General features: G+C 45.1%; 1 protein-coding gene across 1 annotated transcript in view; it reads right to left on the bottom strand.

Annotated features, from left to right (window-relative positions):
* Positions 1-11296: 11296 nt before the first annotated feature.
* Positions 11297-17760, bottom strand: part of LOC113927286 (gamma-aminobutyric acid receptor subunit rho-2) — a 45807-nt gene continuing 39343 nt past the window's right edge. Inside the window, exons 8-9 of the mRNA XM_027603018.2 lie at positions 17184-17380; positions 11297-14636 (exon numbers count right to left, since the gene is read on the bottom strand). Of these exons, the coding sequence (XP_027458819.1) occupies positions 14325-14636; positions 17184-17380 (509 nt within the window). The 3' untranslated portion in view covers positions 11297-14324. The remainder of the gene's footprint in view (positions 14637-17183; positions 17381-17760) is intronic.

Below are 17760 nucleotides of genomic sequence, written 5' to 3'. Positions count from 1 at the left end.
ACTTATGCCGTTTAAACCTGTGTGGCCTCTGGGCCTCAAGCTCTTCATCTGTAAAAATGGGAATGATAAAAATAATATTTATTCTTAGGAAGGTAAATGTGTTAATAAACAAAAAAATGCATGACACATGTGAAATATTCCACTCTAGTCTTTCAAGGGAAGCCTGTGTGAATTTGTCACAAACACTACCACTTTGCACTTACACGGAGCTTTAAGCTGACAGATAACTTTGATAGGCATTTAGATCATTCTCTCATTTGCTTCTCAAAAAAAAAAAAAATACGGCCACCCTGCAAGTTAGGAACTAGTATCTCCATTTTACAAATAAGAAAATTAAGAGTCCAAGAATTTTCTCCACTGTAAAATGGAGCAATTAATAGCCCATCAGGAGTAACTCGTCTCTAAATTGTAAATATGCATTTTAAAACCAAGCCTACTTTCTTCATTTGATGGCAACTGGTAGGTAACAACTTTTTTTTTTAAGATTTTATTTATTTATTTGAGATAGAGAGAGAACAAGCAAGAGAGCAGGAGCATGGGAGCAGAGGGAGGGGAGAAGCAGGCTCCCCGTTGAGCAGGGAGCCCGACTCGGGGCTCGATCCCAGAACACTGGGATCCTGACCTGAGCAGGGGCAGATGCTTAACCAACTGAGCTACTCAGGCGCCCCAAATAACAACTTTTTTTTAAGTTCATGAGTTGATAATGTTTTGCTTTGTCCCACCACCTTCCACAATTCCTCACTCACCCCAGGATTTACGCAAGGCATAGTTCTGGTTGCAGCTTTGCCAACTCTGAGCTTTAGTTGAGTATCTTTGGTGCACATGTTTCTGTGATAAGTCAGGCACATACTCACACATACCTGTCAGCTCCTTTATTTATAAGTTTTACATTTATTATTTATATTTATTTAAATTATTTATTATAACTATTATAAAAAGCTTTACTTATCCAAACTGAAAATGAAGTGAACTGAAAATGAAGGAGAATGGATCACGAAATCACGGTTTATTCATACCATGGGATACTACTCAGCAGCAAATAGGATTGAGCTATAGATACTTGCAACACCATGAAGGAATCTCAAAAATGTCCGCTGAGTGAAAAAAGCCAGACCCAAAAGACTACATGCCTTATGATTCCATTTATACAAAGTTTTAGAACTGACAAAACAAATCTAACGGTGATAGAATCCAGAACACTGGCTGTGAGGTTGTGGGGAGGTGGACATGAGGGACTGACTGGAAATAAGGCATTAGAGAATTTTGTGAGGTGTCCGAAATGCTCCGTCTCTTGATAGGAAGGCAGGTTACTGGGTATACATGCCTGTTAAAACTCACTGAACTGTTCTCATCATTAAGATCTATACATTTCACTGCATGTAAAGCATACCTCAATAAAAGCTGTGGGCTGTAAGTAGTTTATACGGTTATCCAATAATAAATGGTTTATTAAAAGGTGGCTTTTTGAATTAAAATAAAAATTAAACAAACAAAAATAAATAAATAAATAAAAGGTAGCTTTTCCAGAAATACAGATATGACTAGCCATGCCAACCATTTAGATGCCCATATCCACGTGGACTATGATTAACACGAAGGAGACAAGAACAGAAGAGTATTGTAGAAAAGGAAAGATGCCTTTGTTTTTGGACATTATGACCTCAAGATAGGCAGTAACTTGAATCACAGGCACGCAAATGGTCCAGATTACTAACCCATGAACAAACACATTGTTATTCACAGTATGTTATTTTTAAATGTAGTCTTGTTTCTTTTACTAAGAACGAGCCTCCTGAACAATAAGCTCCCGCTACTCACCTCACTCTGGCATTATTCTTATTTTTAATACACGTATGTCATATTTGTTTATGGATTCAATGTCTAAAGCTATTCTAACTCAGAAGAAGCTCTCCTCTGTGTCCCCTTTACATCCTTTACACCAGCAGGAGATCTCCAAACAATGTACTACAGTTAACTGAGAGGGTAGGGGTGACTCAGGGCAAACCCTTCATTATTCCTGGGAAAACAACCCCAGACTGAGAATCACCTCAGAGGCTTGTTTTGCTCTCCTGCCCCTAGTAATCAAGGCCCCCTTAGAGTGTGAGGAGAACAGCCCAGCGCAGCCTCTGGAGAGAGAAGGCACATAAACAGGGGTGGGGGCAGTGGGTGGGAGCAGGGGATTGAAGCCTTCACAGTCTTTCCCAAAGAGAATTACCTTGGATTTGCTGACCCCATTTGCTTGTCCCTAAAATTGGCAGAGCTGAGGGAAAGGAAAACTCCTGCCCTCTTTCAAAATAAATGATGGCAGGGACTCAGTACCCAGGTCCTATTTCTGGGCATAGAAACATTCCAAGTCTCTGAGCTCAGTAGTAACAGAAGCTTCTGTCATTAACACGATGCTTTAGGAAGTCCCATGTATCTCTGCCCTGCTTCACACTTGAGATAGTAACAAGAGGTATCTGGGTGAGGGGGAGGGAGAGAGGGGGGCAATCGCTGAACATTTTGTCCTTACTTATGACCTTCCTCTTTTCAGCTGGAGCTTCATGGAAGCAAGTGGCTGTGTTCTTGGGTGGTATGGCAGGAACTATTTCCTACAGTATATGTTTTTCCTTTTCTTCCAGAATTCCCTGTTTTTAGCTAGGTATATGCCTATTCAGAGTAAATACATTTCCCAGCATTCTTTTGTTTTTTAAGATTTTATTTATTTATTTGACAGAGAGAGACACAGTGAGAGAGGGAACGCAAGCAGGGGGGGTGGGAGGGAGAAACAGGCTTCCCGCGGAGCAGGGAGCCTGATGCGGGGCTCGATCCCAGGACCCTGGGATCATGACCTGAGCCAAATGCAGACCCTTAACAACTGAGCCACCCAGGCGCCCCTCCCAGCATTCTTTGCAGCTAGATGTGGCCATGGGACCAAGTTCTAGCCAATGGGGAAGTGTGTGACAGCCTCCTGGAACTTTCACTGAAAGATAGCTTTCCTTGAAAGGATGCTCCATTTTTCCTTCTACCTCCCCTTAAGCATCCTGCTTCTTCAGTTGCAGAAATGACTGCTAGGATTCCTACCACCATCTTGGACCATGAGGTCAAGGGCCAGAGGGTCTTGCTAAAAGCAGATGTGTAAACCTGGATAGTATTTAATGACATCAAGCAATTTTTTTAAAGATTTTATTTGATTTATTTGTCAAATAGAGAGAGAGAGAGAGAGAGCCCAAGCAGGGAGAGCAGCAGGCAGAGGAAGAAGCAGGCTCCCTACTGAGCAAGGAGCCCGATATGGGGCTCAATGTGGGGCTCGATCCCAGGACCTGGGATCATGACCCGAGCAAAAGGCAGATGCTTAATCGACTGAGCCACCCAGGCGTCCCAACATCAAGCAGTTTTTTTCAAAGGAGTTTTCCTGAGGCCAGAGCTATGCTCTAGGAAACTCAGTGGAAAGCATGATCAAGTGAAGAATCCTGAGAGGTGACCCACCTTATCATTCCAAATTCAGAGAAAATACATGAAGTACCATAGTCTGGGCATTCATACGTGTCCCATGGGTCAGAGGGCTGAGAGGTTGGAATCTCTGGCTGAAAGGAGATGTCTTAACTCAGGTCACATGCTGTCACAAATTCATGTCATTTGATGAATATTAACTAATTTGAACTTTATAACTGGCAGAAGAGAGTGTCTGGGTAAGCACTTTTCCTCTAAAAACTAGCTGTCTGCCATTATGCAAGTTACTCAACCTCCCTGGGTCTGTTCTCACCTCTGCAAAATGAAGAACAAGTCCCCCTCTTAGAAAGGTGGTCCCCAAGAGCACCGACTGGTCCATGACAAAGTTTTCATCTGTCCTTGTGATGAAAATGTCTGGGTAAAATGCAAACTGGGTTCTCTTGCGAAGAATTTTATATACTCTGAGATCAGGTCAATATTAAAATTTTTGTTGTTTTAGAAATGATTGCAGTTAGAGTTGGAAGGGATAGTTTGGGTTGTAGGGTGATTTTCAATGTTTTCTTCCTTCCTCTCCTTTGCCTTCTTCACCTCCCCCCTCCTCATGCCCTTTCCTGCTCCTCTCCTTGTCTACATTGTTTGTTTCTGGGGGGCCCTAGGCTGAGTACCTTAGACCCATTAACTTACTCCTCAAATCCACCCAAAGAGGCCAGAATTACCATCTTCTTTTTTTTTCCCCCAGGTGGAGAAACGAAAGCTCAGAGAGATTAAGTACATTGCTCAATGTCACACAGCTCCCAAAATGCGTTCGCTGAATCTCCAGACTCCTGCCCCCATACGGAACATGAATAAGACATTTCAGTAGCTAACAGGAAATGACATGGTATAAGTAAAGCACCCGGCACGGTATCTGGCACATAATGGGTACTTAACAAAGAGTAGTTATTCATTCCTTCCTTCCATAAATATTTTCTGAGCATCGACCATGTGCCAAGCACTGTTATATGCCCTGAAACACAGCAGTTAAGAATACAGATGGAAATCCCTGTCCCGTGGAGCTTACATTCTAGGGCTTATTACATGTGTGATTCCATCCTCTGCTTCAGCTTTCACCCACACGCACTCTTTCTGCTCACAGGAGGGATGAAAAAAGGTTGTGGCCACGTTCCACTCTCTGGCCCTACAATGGCAGAGCCGGCATCAGGGGAGAAAGGGGGCTATCGTGCTGGTAACTGCCAGCTTCCTACCAAAGGTGGAGCAGTGGTGCTCTCTTAAGGAAGAGGGCAGGTACTGGGGACAGGGAGAAGGGGAGGAAGGCTGGAAGCCAGAAGACCAGGCCCCAGGGCTGGGCGCTTCTTCCAATAGTTTGGGCAAATCTGAAGTCAGTTCAGAAACCCAAAGTTCTATGGGCGGTTGGTGCCTGCCTCTCCCTCCCACCTCTAACCTCGTTCCACCTGGGCTACCAGGAAGCCGGGTACCTTCTGGATGGATCCGAGCAGTGCTGATGGGAGAAGACTGAGGCTTCCCTGGGGGCCTTTGTGTCTCGGACCCCACAGCTTTCCTGCGGGGAACCATGAAAAGTGAGAGGACGTGGGGGCAGAAGTCTTGTTCCTGTCCTGGCCCTGTATCTTGCCGTCTTTCCCCCTTTTATCTCCTCTGTGAACCCTACTTCATGGGGTTCTTGGAAGGATTAAAAGACTGGGCACTTGCTCATAGTAGGTTAAGTAGTCTTTGTTGGGCTGGTTGGTTTATCCAAAAGCAGGTTGAAAAAGTTGTTGGGAAAAGAGGAAGGGTGAGCTTCTCTTCCTTCCTCACTGTCCCCCCATTCTGGCTGGGTCCATTGCCTTGTTCCCATGCCCTCTACTCATTCCTATTCTCCCATCTCCCACTCCTGGAGTAGTTCCTGAAGCACCCCCAGAACACCCACTGGGTCCCAGGGAACACAGTTTGTGAACCATCAAACCAAGCCAAGACAATACTCTTCCAAAGAAATTTATTTCAGATTTTAGTATCAGCCTTCAAAAAAGAGTTAATGTTATTTAAAAGTTGGAGAGTGAATGAGGACTTCAACTCTACCTCCGTTTTGACCTCTCTGTACTTTCTAAGTGATTAAGTTCTTTCCAGCTTATTTCTTAACTCAGGCGAGAGACCCAGCGAGCAAAGCTTCCCCAGATGGGAACCAAAACTACCCCCTGAAGCAATAAGGACCACCCTGAGCCAGCAAGACCCCACATGACTGACCCCAACACAAGGATCAATGTGACCTTTATGGCCCCCTGCATGTACCCACACACCTTTGTCCCCCTGCAAGTATTTTCACCACTTTGGAGACCGTCTGAGACACTAGTTGGCTGTCTTCCTGCTGTTGGCCTCACGGAAATAATTCCTTTCTTGTTTCACTACCACTCATTTCTCTGCCTTGGGATGTTGTCAGCGACGAGTGGCCGAACCTGGTCTGTGTGGGATCCCCGGAGCCAGGTGCTCTTGTACCTCTGTGCCCCAGCTACAAGAGCGAGGACTATAATAAAATCAGACACTCTGGTGGTGGCGGGGCTCAGGCACTGAGATTTTTTTTTTTTTAACTCCCCAGTTGACCACTGCTTGGCCAGAGCTAGGAAAGCATGGATTAAGGAAGATATTCTCAATGTAAAGGAAATTTATTAATGCTCAAATGCATAAAATGAGATGCTTTGGGAGCACCAGTGAAGTAGTAATCAATTCTGCTTTGGGAACGAAGAGGATGTCAGGAAATCAACAGGGGGGAGGTGACATTTAAGCTCAACTTTAAACGATGAGCAGGGGTTTCTAGGGCCTTGCCGTTTGAAGCGTGGCCTGCAGACCAACAGCGCAAACATCTGCCAGGTGCTTGTTAGGAATGCATAATTCTGAGTCCCTTCCCACACCTACTGAATCGCAATGTGCTTGTTAATAAGACCCCCGGGTTATTCATATGCACCGCAGAGTTTGAGAGGCCTTGGGCTAAATGGACAAGGTGGAGAAGAACATTGCCACCATAAACCCGGCCAGTTTAGATTAAACGATGGTTTACTATAACCGAGGTTTATTTTTCATTTTCTCTTTTAAAATAAATCCCAAACCTAATGTTCTCAATGGTTGACCCAAATGTCATTTCGTAATGACATCTGAAGGTTTGAGGGTGAGGATTGAGTGCTTTATCCAATCTGCTAATGGGGAATGTTTTTATACTACTGGTACAGATGCTCACCCGTGGCTCTGGGGGTTGGACAGGTTGGGACATAGGGCCCTCCTGGCATGGGATTTAGGTCTCTGTGCAAACAAGCCAGCACATCCACCCTCAGATGGGTTGCACGTGCAGCCTTCCTTGTGGGCACCATTTTGACTCGTGTCACGTTTTGTGGGGGTGTCAGCTGCTTCCAATCCAGTGTTAATCCCACAACCACAGCTGTCTGCTCTTTTGCAATGAAAGGAAAGGGGGAAGAAGTCTCCAAGAGTGGTGGTGGGGATATGAATCCTGCTGGTCTGTACCTTTTAAACAGGACACACAACACCCCAAGTATAGCCTATTGACTATTTCAAGATTAAGGAATTTGAGAAACAGTTTGTGCGGGAAGGACTTTCCACCATCGCCTGAAGCAGGTCATAACCTTTATGAGATAGGTACCTTCTCCACACCCAGAGGAAAGGAGCACCCTTATCTCCAAAGATGAAGGGACACAGAGAGGAATCTGAAGAAACAGTCCTTGTTAACTCCCCCACACCCCCCAACTTACTACACTTACCTCATACCCTTGGTCCTATGACATCTTTCCATGACTCTTCACTCATCATCAAGTCCAGCATAAAAACACTCAGGTCTAACCATTTCTTTGGGTCTTCACGTCTTTACAAAGTTCGGTGTCACATGAAACTTGTATTAGATAAATATGTATACATTCCTCCTGTTAATCTGTCTTCTTCAGTTTCATTTTCAGACTCAGCCAGAACTCTAAGAGGGTCGAGGAAAACTTTTTCCTTCCCTACAACAGCACAGGTGGTGGAAACCTATAATGCTTTGTCCTGGCCGCCCTGAATAGCTGCGTGTCTCATGGGCCAGCCTCCAGCCTCAAGAGCTAGCCGCGTGTCCTAGTTGACTCCCAGTTTCTACCTGGATGTAGGGATGACTCCATGCCCACATGTTTCAGCACAACCCAGACCGATTTGGGTTTTTTTCCTACTCTTTCCAACCCCATCTCTGTCCATCTAAGTAAGGGAATAAATTGTCTTTTTCCTGAAAATACTATGGGAAATAATTGTTTCACATGAAGTCCACCAACCTAGATGTGTTGAATACAGTTATGGAAGGCACACTTTAGTGGGTATGTAGTAGGGGCAATCCTTCCCACCTCAGCAGGGTTTACATGAGAATCGAGTTGGGAACCATATATCCCATCCTCACCATGGTGTCAAGCACAGAGAATGCACTCAATACTTGGTCCTTTATACAACGAGGTTGCTTTAACATCTGCTCTATCTTTTGTGATAGAGGCAGTGGCCGCGCTATCTCCTGGTGGTGCCCACCCCATGCATGTGGGGACAGAGGATGGCACAAGTCCTCAGTACTGTTGCTTGTCCACAGACCTGGCGACCAGGTCATAAACACTGTTTTCAGACCAGTCCCCTAAATTCCAATAGAATAGTTTGGGGAACCAACCACTGAGACCACAACCCTCATCCAATCACCATGTTATTTTTAAATCCTTCAAGAAAACAAGTCTAAAATATTCTTTCCATAATAAATAGTAGTAATCCTCGGAGTGTGTTCCCTTCTACCTACTGAAATCACTTACAGTTAAGAATAAGTGTCCCTCTTCTTTAATATCTACCTGTGTGCTTGATCGCACTGAGCTTCTGGCCTCCATCTTGCCATGTCTGTTCACAATCTTTACCCTTCTCAATTGTTATGGTTATTATTGCCCCCAGCTGTACCCTCCCCCATTTGAGAGTCACCCTTCTTCCAGTTTCCATGACACAACGGTCTTCTGTTTCTCCTTCTACTTCTCTGATCAGTCCCTCTCTCCCCACCTAACCATATACTCCTAAGCTTTTGTCTGCGGACCTCCTCTCTTCTGCTTTGCTCCTGGAGTTCCATCCACTTGGATAGCTTTGTTGAGCACATCTAGGAAGGCAGTCCCAAATTCTTACCTCCCTTCAGCCCCAGACCAACATCTATAACTTTCATTCACATCTCCACTTGTCTGCAAGGCCCAAACTCCTCACCCTCCTCATAGAACAGCTCTTTCCCCTGGCTCCCCAGTCTCTGTTATGTCAGCACATGGGCCGTGGCTCTCACACATAACTGAACCTGACTTGAACCTTCTCCACGGTTATTACCATTCTTTTCTGTCTCATTGGTTTCCTTAAACTATGCAGCTTTCCATTTTTTTGAATTCCTGGTTCTCCCTTCTGCAGATGTTTACAAAGAGATGGAACCAAAATCAAATGTCTTTGAAAAGTTCTAACTTTTTTAAAGATTTTATTTATTTATTTGTCAGAGAGAGAGCACAAGCAGGGGGAGCAGCAGGCCGAAGCAGAGGAAGAAGCAGGCTCCCCACTGAGCAGGGAGCCTGATGCAGGGCTTGATCCCAGCTATCTGGGATCATGACCTGAGCCAAAGGCAGACCCTTAACCGACTGAGCCACCCAGGAGTTCCAAGTTAGTTTTAACTTTCTAAACTTACACATAACACAGAGCTCTCATCATCTTCAACATGTGTGGCCCAGACCGGACCAGACAAATTTCTTCCCTGGGTTTATTCTTTTTTTTTTTTTTTTTTTTTTTAAGATTTATTTAAAAGAGGGGGGCAGGGAGAGAGGGAAAGAATCTCAAGCCGACACCGCGCTGAGCACAGAGCCTAAAGCAGGGCTCAATCCCACAACCCCGAGATCACAACCTGAGCTGAAACCAAGAGTTGGACGCTCAACCAACTTCATCACCCAGGCACCCCATCTTCCTGAGGTTTATTCTAAGTGGAATGAACCTAAAAGAACCATTGATACCAGGGTCATGGAACTAGGAAGATGAGAACCTGAGACTTTTGTACATTTGGTAGGGTATCTGCCCACTGTCTCCTGAATACACCTCAGCCTTTCTTCTTCCATGTTACCATCCCCTCCCCACCTTTTCCACTAGTTGAAATTATATCTATCCATTGCTCAAAATTGACCACAAATAGCATCTATTCCTCAAATCCTATGATCTCTTCCTCTTTTGAAACACACTCACTGCAATGTAACCTTCTTAATCATTGAATGGTGTTTCCCATTTCTTTCTTTTTTTTTTTTGGATTTTATTTATTTATTTAAGATCGAGAGAGCACAGATAGGGGGAGGAGCAGAGGAGAGGGAGAAGCAGGTTCCCCAGTGAGCAGGGGGACTGACACGGGGCTCGATCCCAGGACCCCGAGATCATGACCTGAGCCAAAGGCAGACGCTTAACCGACTGAGCCACCCAGGTGCCCCTCCCATTTATTTCTTTATCTGCCATCACCCCATCCCTGGCCCAGGCACAAGACCCCAAAGACAAGAGCCTAGTAACTGTTGGTTCCATGGTGTCTAAGAAGTATGTCCAATCACCAACTTTTGTATAATACCTATTTCTTTTATTCTAACATGCATAATCTTTCACAATTTAACATTGGTGAAATCAGAATTCATCTTATAATCACTGGCATGCTATAATTTACTTAGTAGCATTTTTTCTTAGTGGTACACAAAATATGGGTGCATCTTACACAGATGGTACCTTAGATTCAGTGAAATAAAGTATCATTCGAGGCTTCCTGCTAATAGTTATGTTTACTCCTGTCTTCCTGCCTCTAGGGTGAATCATTCCATGTTCTCAATATTTCCTTAGTTCCTGTTTTCTACTCCTACTGTTGTCTCTTCTTTACCTCCTTTAATTTTCTCCTCTTCTCAAGTAGAGTCAGACTATTTTACACTGCAATAAGATAGTGCTAAATACAGTGGTGTCACTGCATCATGGTCCCACGTGATAAAATGCTGTTTACAATCCTGAATATGTTTTCTATACAATTAACTCCAGTTAATTGTATAAACTAGTTAAAATACATCTTTATTTTTTTTAAGTGTGAACGGGCCACCATATTACATAAGCCTCAGTTTATGAAGACAATGTAGTCGGAAGCAGAGTAGTGTTGAAATTGAATAAGACAACTATAGCAATACAATATATTTAATGACAACATAATTATTCTTTGAGCAGCATTGTGGCCTGGGAGAGTCTATAGAGAGTAAAAATTTCTAAACAAGTCCAGATGCCCTGTACCATCCAATAATCCTTGTTTACATAGTTTCATTCTTCATCTGTCCACAAGGCTGGGAAATCCAGCAGTTTGGGGTCAGACAACTCCGTGGAGAGGAAGCTGTCTTCATTGGCACTGGCGTGGGGGAACCTGCCATGACCCCTAATGTTGTAGAAAGTGCTAGTCTTTCACCTCCCCTTCCTGTGGCCTAGGATCCAGTCAAAATGGGGATGACTTATCCCACAAACCCTATTCTCTGCAGCCCCAAACTTTCCTGTCTTTCTCATGTCTTTGCCTAGGCTGACCGTTTCATCTACAACAGCACTATCTAATTAGGACTTTCTGTGATTGTGGAAATAGTCTACAGGTCTGCACTATCCAATACAATAGCCACTAGCCACATGTGGCTATCGAACAGAGCACTTGAAATGTTGCTAGTGCAGTGGCAAGAACTGCACTTTCAATTTTATTTTACTTAAATTTAAAAAGATACATGGCTAGTGGCTACCACATTGGACAGCACAGATCTAGCATGTATTTTTCTTTTCTTTCTTTCTTTTTTTTTTTTTAGAGAGGTGTGGAGAGAGAGCAGGGGTGGGGGATGAGGAGTGGGGGAGAGGCAGAGGGTAAGGGAGAGAAAGACTCTCAAGCAGACTCCCCGCTGAGCAGGGCTCCATCTCACGACCCTGAGATCATGACCTGAGCTAAAATGAAGAGTCGGATAGCATGTACTTTTCCACATGGGCATCGAGCATGTACATCTGCCCCAAATCTCCAATCTTCACGGGGCACCTCAGGGGCCGTTTTCTCCATGAGATTCGGTCTTCCCAGTGGAAATCATTCTTTCCTTCCTCAGAATTCCCATTACACTTTGAACCACTACTGTAGCACTTAACACTTTTTACCTTGTAGATATTTGTATACCTTGTCCTCTACCACCCCTCTCAGACAGCTGGAACTATCTCTTATTCTTAATCTGGACATCCTAGTGCAGGGATGCTTTAAAATGTTAGTTGCATGAATCTATAATAGCAGTACAGCAATCAACATTAACTATAAACATTAACTATAAACTGGCAAAGATTGCTGTGCAATAAACGATCAACCTTGACAAAAGAAAAGGTTTGGGCCTTGGCCTCAGCTCCTGGGAGATCATTTCTAAGCCCTTATAGGAGACTCTAATAGGAGGGTGTTTGTTTGCCTGGAAGCCTTGGGCCATACCAGATAGTCTATACTAACGATGTGATTTATGATGGAGGCCTTAGGCTAAGAGTTGTCAGCTCAACCTCTGGAAAGGCTAGAAACTAAGGTCAGCCAGGCAAGCAGTTAGCTGTATGAACATGGCCGACCCCTAGTAAAAACTCTGCACACCTTGATGGACTTGGCTATGTTTCCCTGGTTGACAATACTTGGTGCATATTGTCACGCACCACTGCTGGGAGAAAGAAGCACTAACTGCACAGTTCTACTGCGAGAGAACAGTTGGAAGTTCTATGCCTGGTTTCTCCTGCACCCTGCTGTAAATGCTGCTTTCCTTTGCTGATTTTAATCTGTATCCTTTTGCCACATTAAACCATCACTGTGAGTATAATGGCTTTTCTGTGTTCTGGGAGTCCTCCTAGCTAATTATTAAACCTGAGAGTGGTCTTGGGAACCTCCCAAACTTGCAGTTGCCCAAGATAACCTATGTCATATTGTTGCCTAGAGCCTGTCCTGTTGAGAGTGTATCTCCTCAAATCCCTGCCCTGATCACACCACCTCTGGACTGGTGGGCTGCAGGCCCCAGTTCATATCAGGGCTGATAGCCAGGGATGGGAGTCTGGTCCTCCACATGGGCAATGGAGTGGTGGCAAGGGTGTGTCTGGGACCAGGACCACACAAGGACTAGGTATGGTAACAGAGGAAGTGGGTGGGGGGCTTCCGAGTGGAAGGAGTGGAAAAGCTGGCATGCATAGCGCAACTGGGTGGCAGTTGTGGTGGCGGGGGTGGGGGGTGGGGGGGAGAGGATCAGGGATCTACGGGCCCCTGACTTGAAACTTCAGGAGGCTCTGGTACCCACCTGGCTCTAATCCTCAGGAACTATAAATCCCTGCCCCTGCAAGGCAGAAGCTGTGGAGGAGACTCCACAGGCCAGAGCTCACCTGACTTAGGGCAGGGTTATCCTGTCTTTAGCTGTACCATTTGTACACTCGTGACCAAAAGACCAGATACCCAGACCCTGAGCAGGAAGGTGGAAGGGGCAGTAGGTAGAGGGAAAGAGCAGAAAAACTTCTTTTATTAAGCAAGAAATCTGAACTGGGCATTCCTTCTCTATCCCAGAACAGCCCTCTGATTCCAAGTGCTGTAATTTAAAGAGAAGGTCCCCTTCTCAAAATCATGTTCTTTATATTTCTATAAATACTACCAATGAGGGGTTCACTTGAGTTAACTAGCAAGCACCTAAATTAGGGTTAAGAGAAATGGTCATTCACGACTTACTGCAGATTCAATTAATCAGATTGCTTTCCTAATCTGAGCTTAGCTACATTAGAGGAAAGTCATTACCTTGTGGAAGGGAGAAATCATTCGAGGGTGCAGGGCATATCTGGTTAGGTAGAGTTCCGGGGGGGGGGCAGCGCTCGGACACAGGGACTATTAAGGACACCTGTCTGCTGGGAGAGAAGCCCAGAAAGCGAGGTAGGATGGAATATGGAACACATTGCCACAGCAGACCCATGGCTCCTTCCTCTCCAAGACCGAGTTCTGTCATCACCAATTCTCAAGTCCTTGGCCCTCTCCCCACCACTAGACTTGTCTTGCATGGAGATTCCAGGAGAGTAGTATTAAGCTGGCTTCGTGAGGGTCTCATAGGAGACTGGAAGTGCTTTTCCAGACAGACCTAGAAGTAAAAGCACCAGCAAACAGAACGGATCTGTGGGGTCAGTGGGGGTTGAGGAAGGGCAGAAGTACCCTCTGCCATACATAGAATGAGTGCAGGCTTAGAGAAGTTCTCTAAGAAAAGAGACTTCTATTTGTTCATTTCCACAGGACCTGGAACAGGGTGGGTACTCAATATTTAACGAATGGTTGAATGGATTGCAAAATCATGAGAGTTGCCAGACTCACCCAGGTCTCGTTTCCTATCTGGGATCTGAGATTTTTTTCCTTCCTAGGTAGGCACTTAATCTAGTTGTATGGGTTTACAGATTTTTTTTATTCCTATTTTGAATCCTATTTCCCATCTCCTATCCAGAAAGCCCCTAAGCTTGCCTTTTATTCTTTCCTGTCCCTTCACAACTGAATCCTAGGCTTCATTAGGGTCTCAGACTATCTAGGAGGCATTTGAGTCATTTTTTATAGGAGGGGGCTCTTGTGAACCTGTTTACACACAAGAACAGAAGAAGTCTGAAAGAGGTATGAAGTAGGACACAGAACACAGCATTAACGAGGAGCAAATCCATGAGGTCAGGGGAAGGGCAGCTGGAGGGCCCCCTCTGGGAGGGAGTGCTGCCATGGTGATCTAGGAGCTACCACTCCATCTGGTGAGGGGAGCATGGTCAGCACTTCCATGTGCAGACGGCTGGCCAGGCCCCATAGATATCTATGTCCTTTCCCAGGCACAGCCTCGGGGCCCCTAGGAAAACACTGACCAATAAATTAAGTTGAAAAATATGTAAGAGGCAGGAAATATCAACCTGGAGTATTTGTCAATGGCGTGGGTGTTCTGGAAGATGCGAAGACCCATGTGGCCCTTCAGAAGCCCTTTCTTCCTAGAGGAGCTGGATTCACTGCTCAGAGCCAGGTGGACCACTATTTTGTCTTGTCTTTCTTCTTCCGTCAGAATATGGCTTCTTGGGTACCCGGCCAGGCTGTTGGCCTCAGACTCACTGTAGCTTCCATCCAGCATCATGGTTCTTGAGTGAAGCATTCCACACATGCACGGGAACTGCGGGCAGCAAACACAAGGAAGGTGTCAGCCATGTTTAGGCCTTGTGGAGGGGCAGAAGCGGTGGCCTGGACCTGGAGCAAAGCCCCATGGCTACTCAGAGCCACAGAAAGGCAGAACTAAAAGGACCTCCAGAGATCACTCAGTCCAACGATTCTCTACATATTAGAACTCTCTGCATATTAGAATCACCCAGGGAGCTCTTTAAAATGGCCACATCCAGGCTTCACTCTCAACTAATTAATTTGAAACTATCATATGATCTCATTTATATGTGGAATTCAAGAAACAAAACATAGGATCATAGGGGAAGAGAGGAAAAAATAAAACAAGACAAAACCAGAGAGGGAGACAAACCATAAGAGACTCTTAATCATAGGAAACAAACTGAGGGTTGCTGGAGGGGGGGGGTGGGAGGGATGAGGTAACTGGGTGATGGACATTGAGGAGGGCACGTGATGTAAGGAGCACTGGGTGTTATATGATGAATCATTGACCTCTACCTCTGAAACCGAAATACATTATATGTTAACTAACTGAATTTAAATTTTAAAAAGATGAAAAAAAAAACCTAATTAATTTGAAGATCCCTAGGTGATTCTACAATGCAGTGAGGGTCCAGAATCACTGATTTAGTCTAAACGTCCCCATTTGCAGAGGCAAAAACTAAGACCCAGTGAGGCTATACAATTCTCCCGAGATCACACAGCTAGTGTCACAGTCAGGGCTTTAAATGCACACATTCTGGGGGCCCCTGGGTGGTTCAGTCAGTTAAGCCTCTGGCTCTAGATTTTGGCTCAGGTCATGATCTCAGAGTCGTGGGATTGAACCCTGCTTCGGGCTCAGCACTCAGCTCAGAGTCTGCTTGAGATTCTCTCTCTTCCTCTCCCTCTGCTCCTCCCCCTGCTCTCTCTCTCAAATAAATAAAGTCTTTTAAAAATATATTTAAAAAAATAATAAACCCATACATTCTGATTCCAGTCGTGGGTCTCCACGTCTTTGTGCATGAATCAAAAGATGATTAGTTAGGAGAGTATCCTTATGCTAAAGAGTTACATTTAAGCATAAAAGGTCACGGTGCCTGCAATGCATTTTTAAATGGTTCAACTGCACCGACAAAAGTACATTTATGTGGAGAAAGAGCTCACACAATAATGGCAAAACATAAACAATGTTGGGTGTAGGTACAGAGTCTATGGAGGAACATTATTCTATTTTTCAACTGTTTCTGCAAGTATGAAAATGTTTATAAGAAATTATAAGTTGGAAGGAAGGAAATAGTTTCACTTCTCCCTACAATTTGAGTCAGCAAAGAGTGGGCTTCCAGTTGGCACCGGCTAACAATTCATGGGCCCATACTTGTCAGGTGAAGGCTTGCTATTTTTCCAACAGCTCTATACAGGAAAGTTCACTGGGTTATAAATCAAAAATGTTTAAATATAATCCAAAAGCACTTGACAATGACCAATGTGCAGATTATTGAAAATTTGAATGGATACTTAAATGCTAAAGTAAAAAAGGTTTGAATAGAATTTTTAAAAATAAATTCTTAAACAATCTAGCCTATTTGGAGACAGTGTAGAAATATTTAGAATATATGTAGAATGTTTAGAATATATTTTAAAATACATATATTTAATATAATATATTTAGGTATAATGTGGGCATTGAAAGACTATTTTTGAAAAGGCAACACATCCTCTTTTCCTAAAATTTAAAGCTCCCTTATATTAAGCCACCTAGATGTGCATAAATGTGGGATTTTCATATCCCCTGATCTTTATACCTTCTAGCTGAACACCCATTTTGATTAGTGCAATGATGACGAATGATTTGGTAACAAGTTGGCATTTTAGTTCCTACTGTGATTAATAAGAGTCTGAATATGAATGGAATGGACTTCCCCTCCCTGTGTCAAAGGCCCACGCCCATTGCCTGAATTCCCCATTTGTATCCTATCTCATAACCAACGAAGGTTAGTATAGGATAGTGCAGTCCCATGTAGATGGCATAGTTATTTCCAATGAGGCCAAAGGCTAAAGTTGTGTGTGACTGAAGTTTATGGGTCAGAGCACAGATAAATACAAGAGTTTTTTAATTCTAGAACTCTCCCCTTGTTCAGTCAAAGGACCTGGAGGCACCATCCCTAAACAAGTCCAATAGTAATAGCGATACTAAGTCTGTCCAGAACCCCGCAGTTTCAAAACAACTTTTGCATGCATTACCTCGCGTAAGCCTTACAACAACTCTGGGACCAAGGCGAGGTGAGGATTGCGCTCTACCTTCCTTAGAGATGAGGAAACAAAGGCCCAGCCCAAGTGGCAGAGTTGGACCTAAGACCCCCAAGTCTCCCTGTTCCTAGTCTTAGTCCAAAGACTTTCTCCTTTCTGGGATCCTTGGTGGTAGAAGCTAGAACCTATTCTAAAATAGACCCCCCTCCATTTTGCGCAAACATCGCCCTCCTCTACATGCCACCCTCCGTCCCCGCCATTCTCGTGCAACCAGGCGCCTGGGCTCCCGCCAGGAGGTGAACGAAACTCGTCTCGCCTTCTCGCGCAGCTTCCGCTCCTTGCGCTCCTGCACGGTGGTCAGGTAGTTGACGGCTGCGTACTCCAGCACCGACAGGAACACGAACACGAAGCTGACCCAGAGGTAGATGTCCACCGCCTTGATGTAGGAGACGCGGGGCATGGAGGCGTTCACGCCCGTGATGATGGTGGACATGGTCAGCACGGTGGTGATACCTGCAACATGCAGCGATAGGTCAGCCGCTGACGAGGGTACGGAACTGCCCCCCCCACATGTCACCGAGTCACCGTTTTACATTCTCCCTGTCGGAAACCCAACGAGAAATCCCCCGGGCCATGGAAACATCCACGCCGTGGATCTGCTCCGCAAACAGCCGGCGGCTCCACGCATTCCCCCCCCCCCCGCCCCCACCTCCCCGGGCCAGCTCGCTGCTGCTGGTCCCCTTTGCCTGTCAGCCCCTCGGGGGCCTGGGTGTGGGCGATGTGACTCACCGGATCAGCAGCGCTTCGCGAAGGACCCCGTCCGGATGGGGAATTCGAAACAGTGAGTGAAGGCCCCCTCTAAAGGAATCTGGCCCCACCGCAAGAAATGGCCT

Source organism: Zalophus californianus, chromosome 7 (assembly GCF_009762305.2).
Source record: "Zalophus californianus isolate mZalCal1 chromosome 7, mZalCal1.pri.v2, whole genome shotgun sequence".
Lineage (NCBI taxonomy): Eukaryota > Metazoa > Chordata > Mammalia > Carnivora > Otariidae > Zalophus > Zalophus californianus.
Note: the sequence above shows the minus strand (reverse complement) of the source record. Positions and strands in the feature narration are given on the sequence as shown.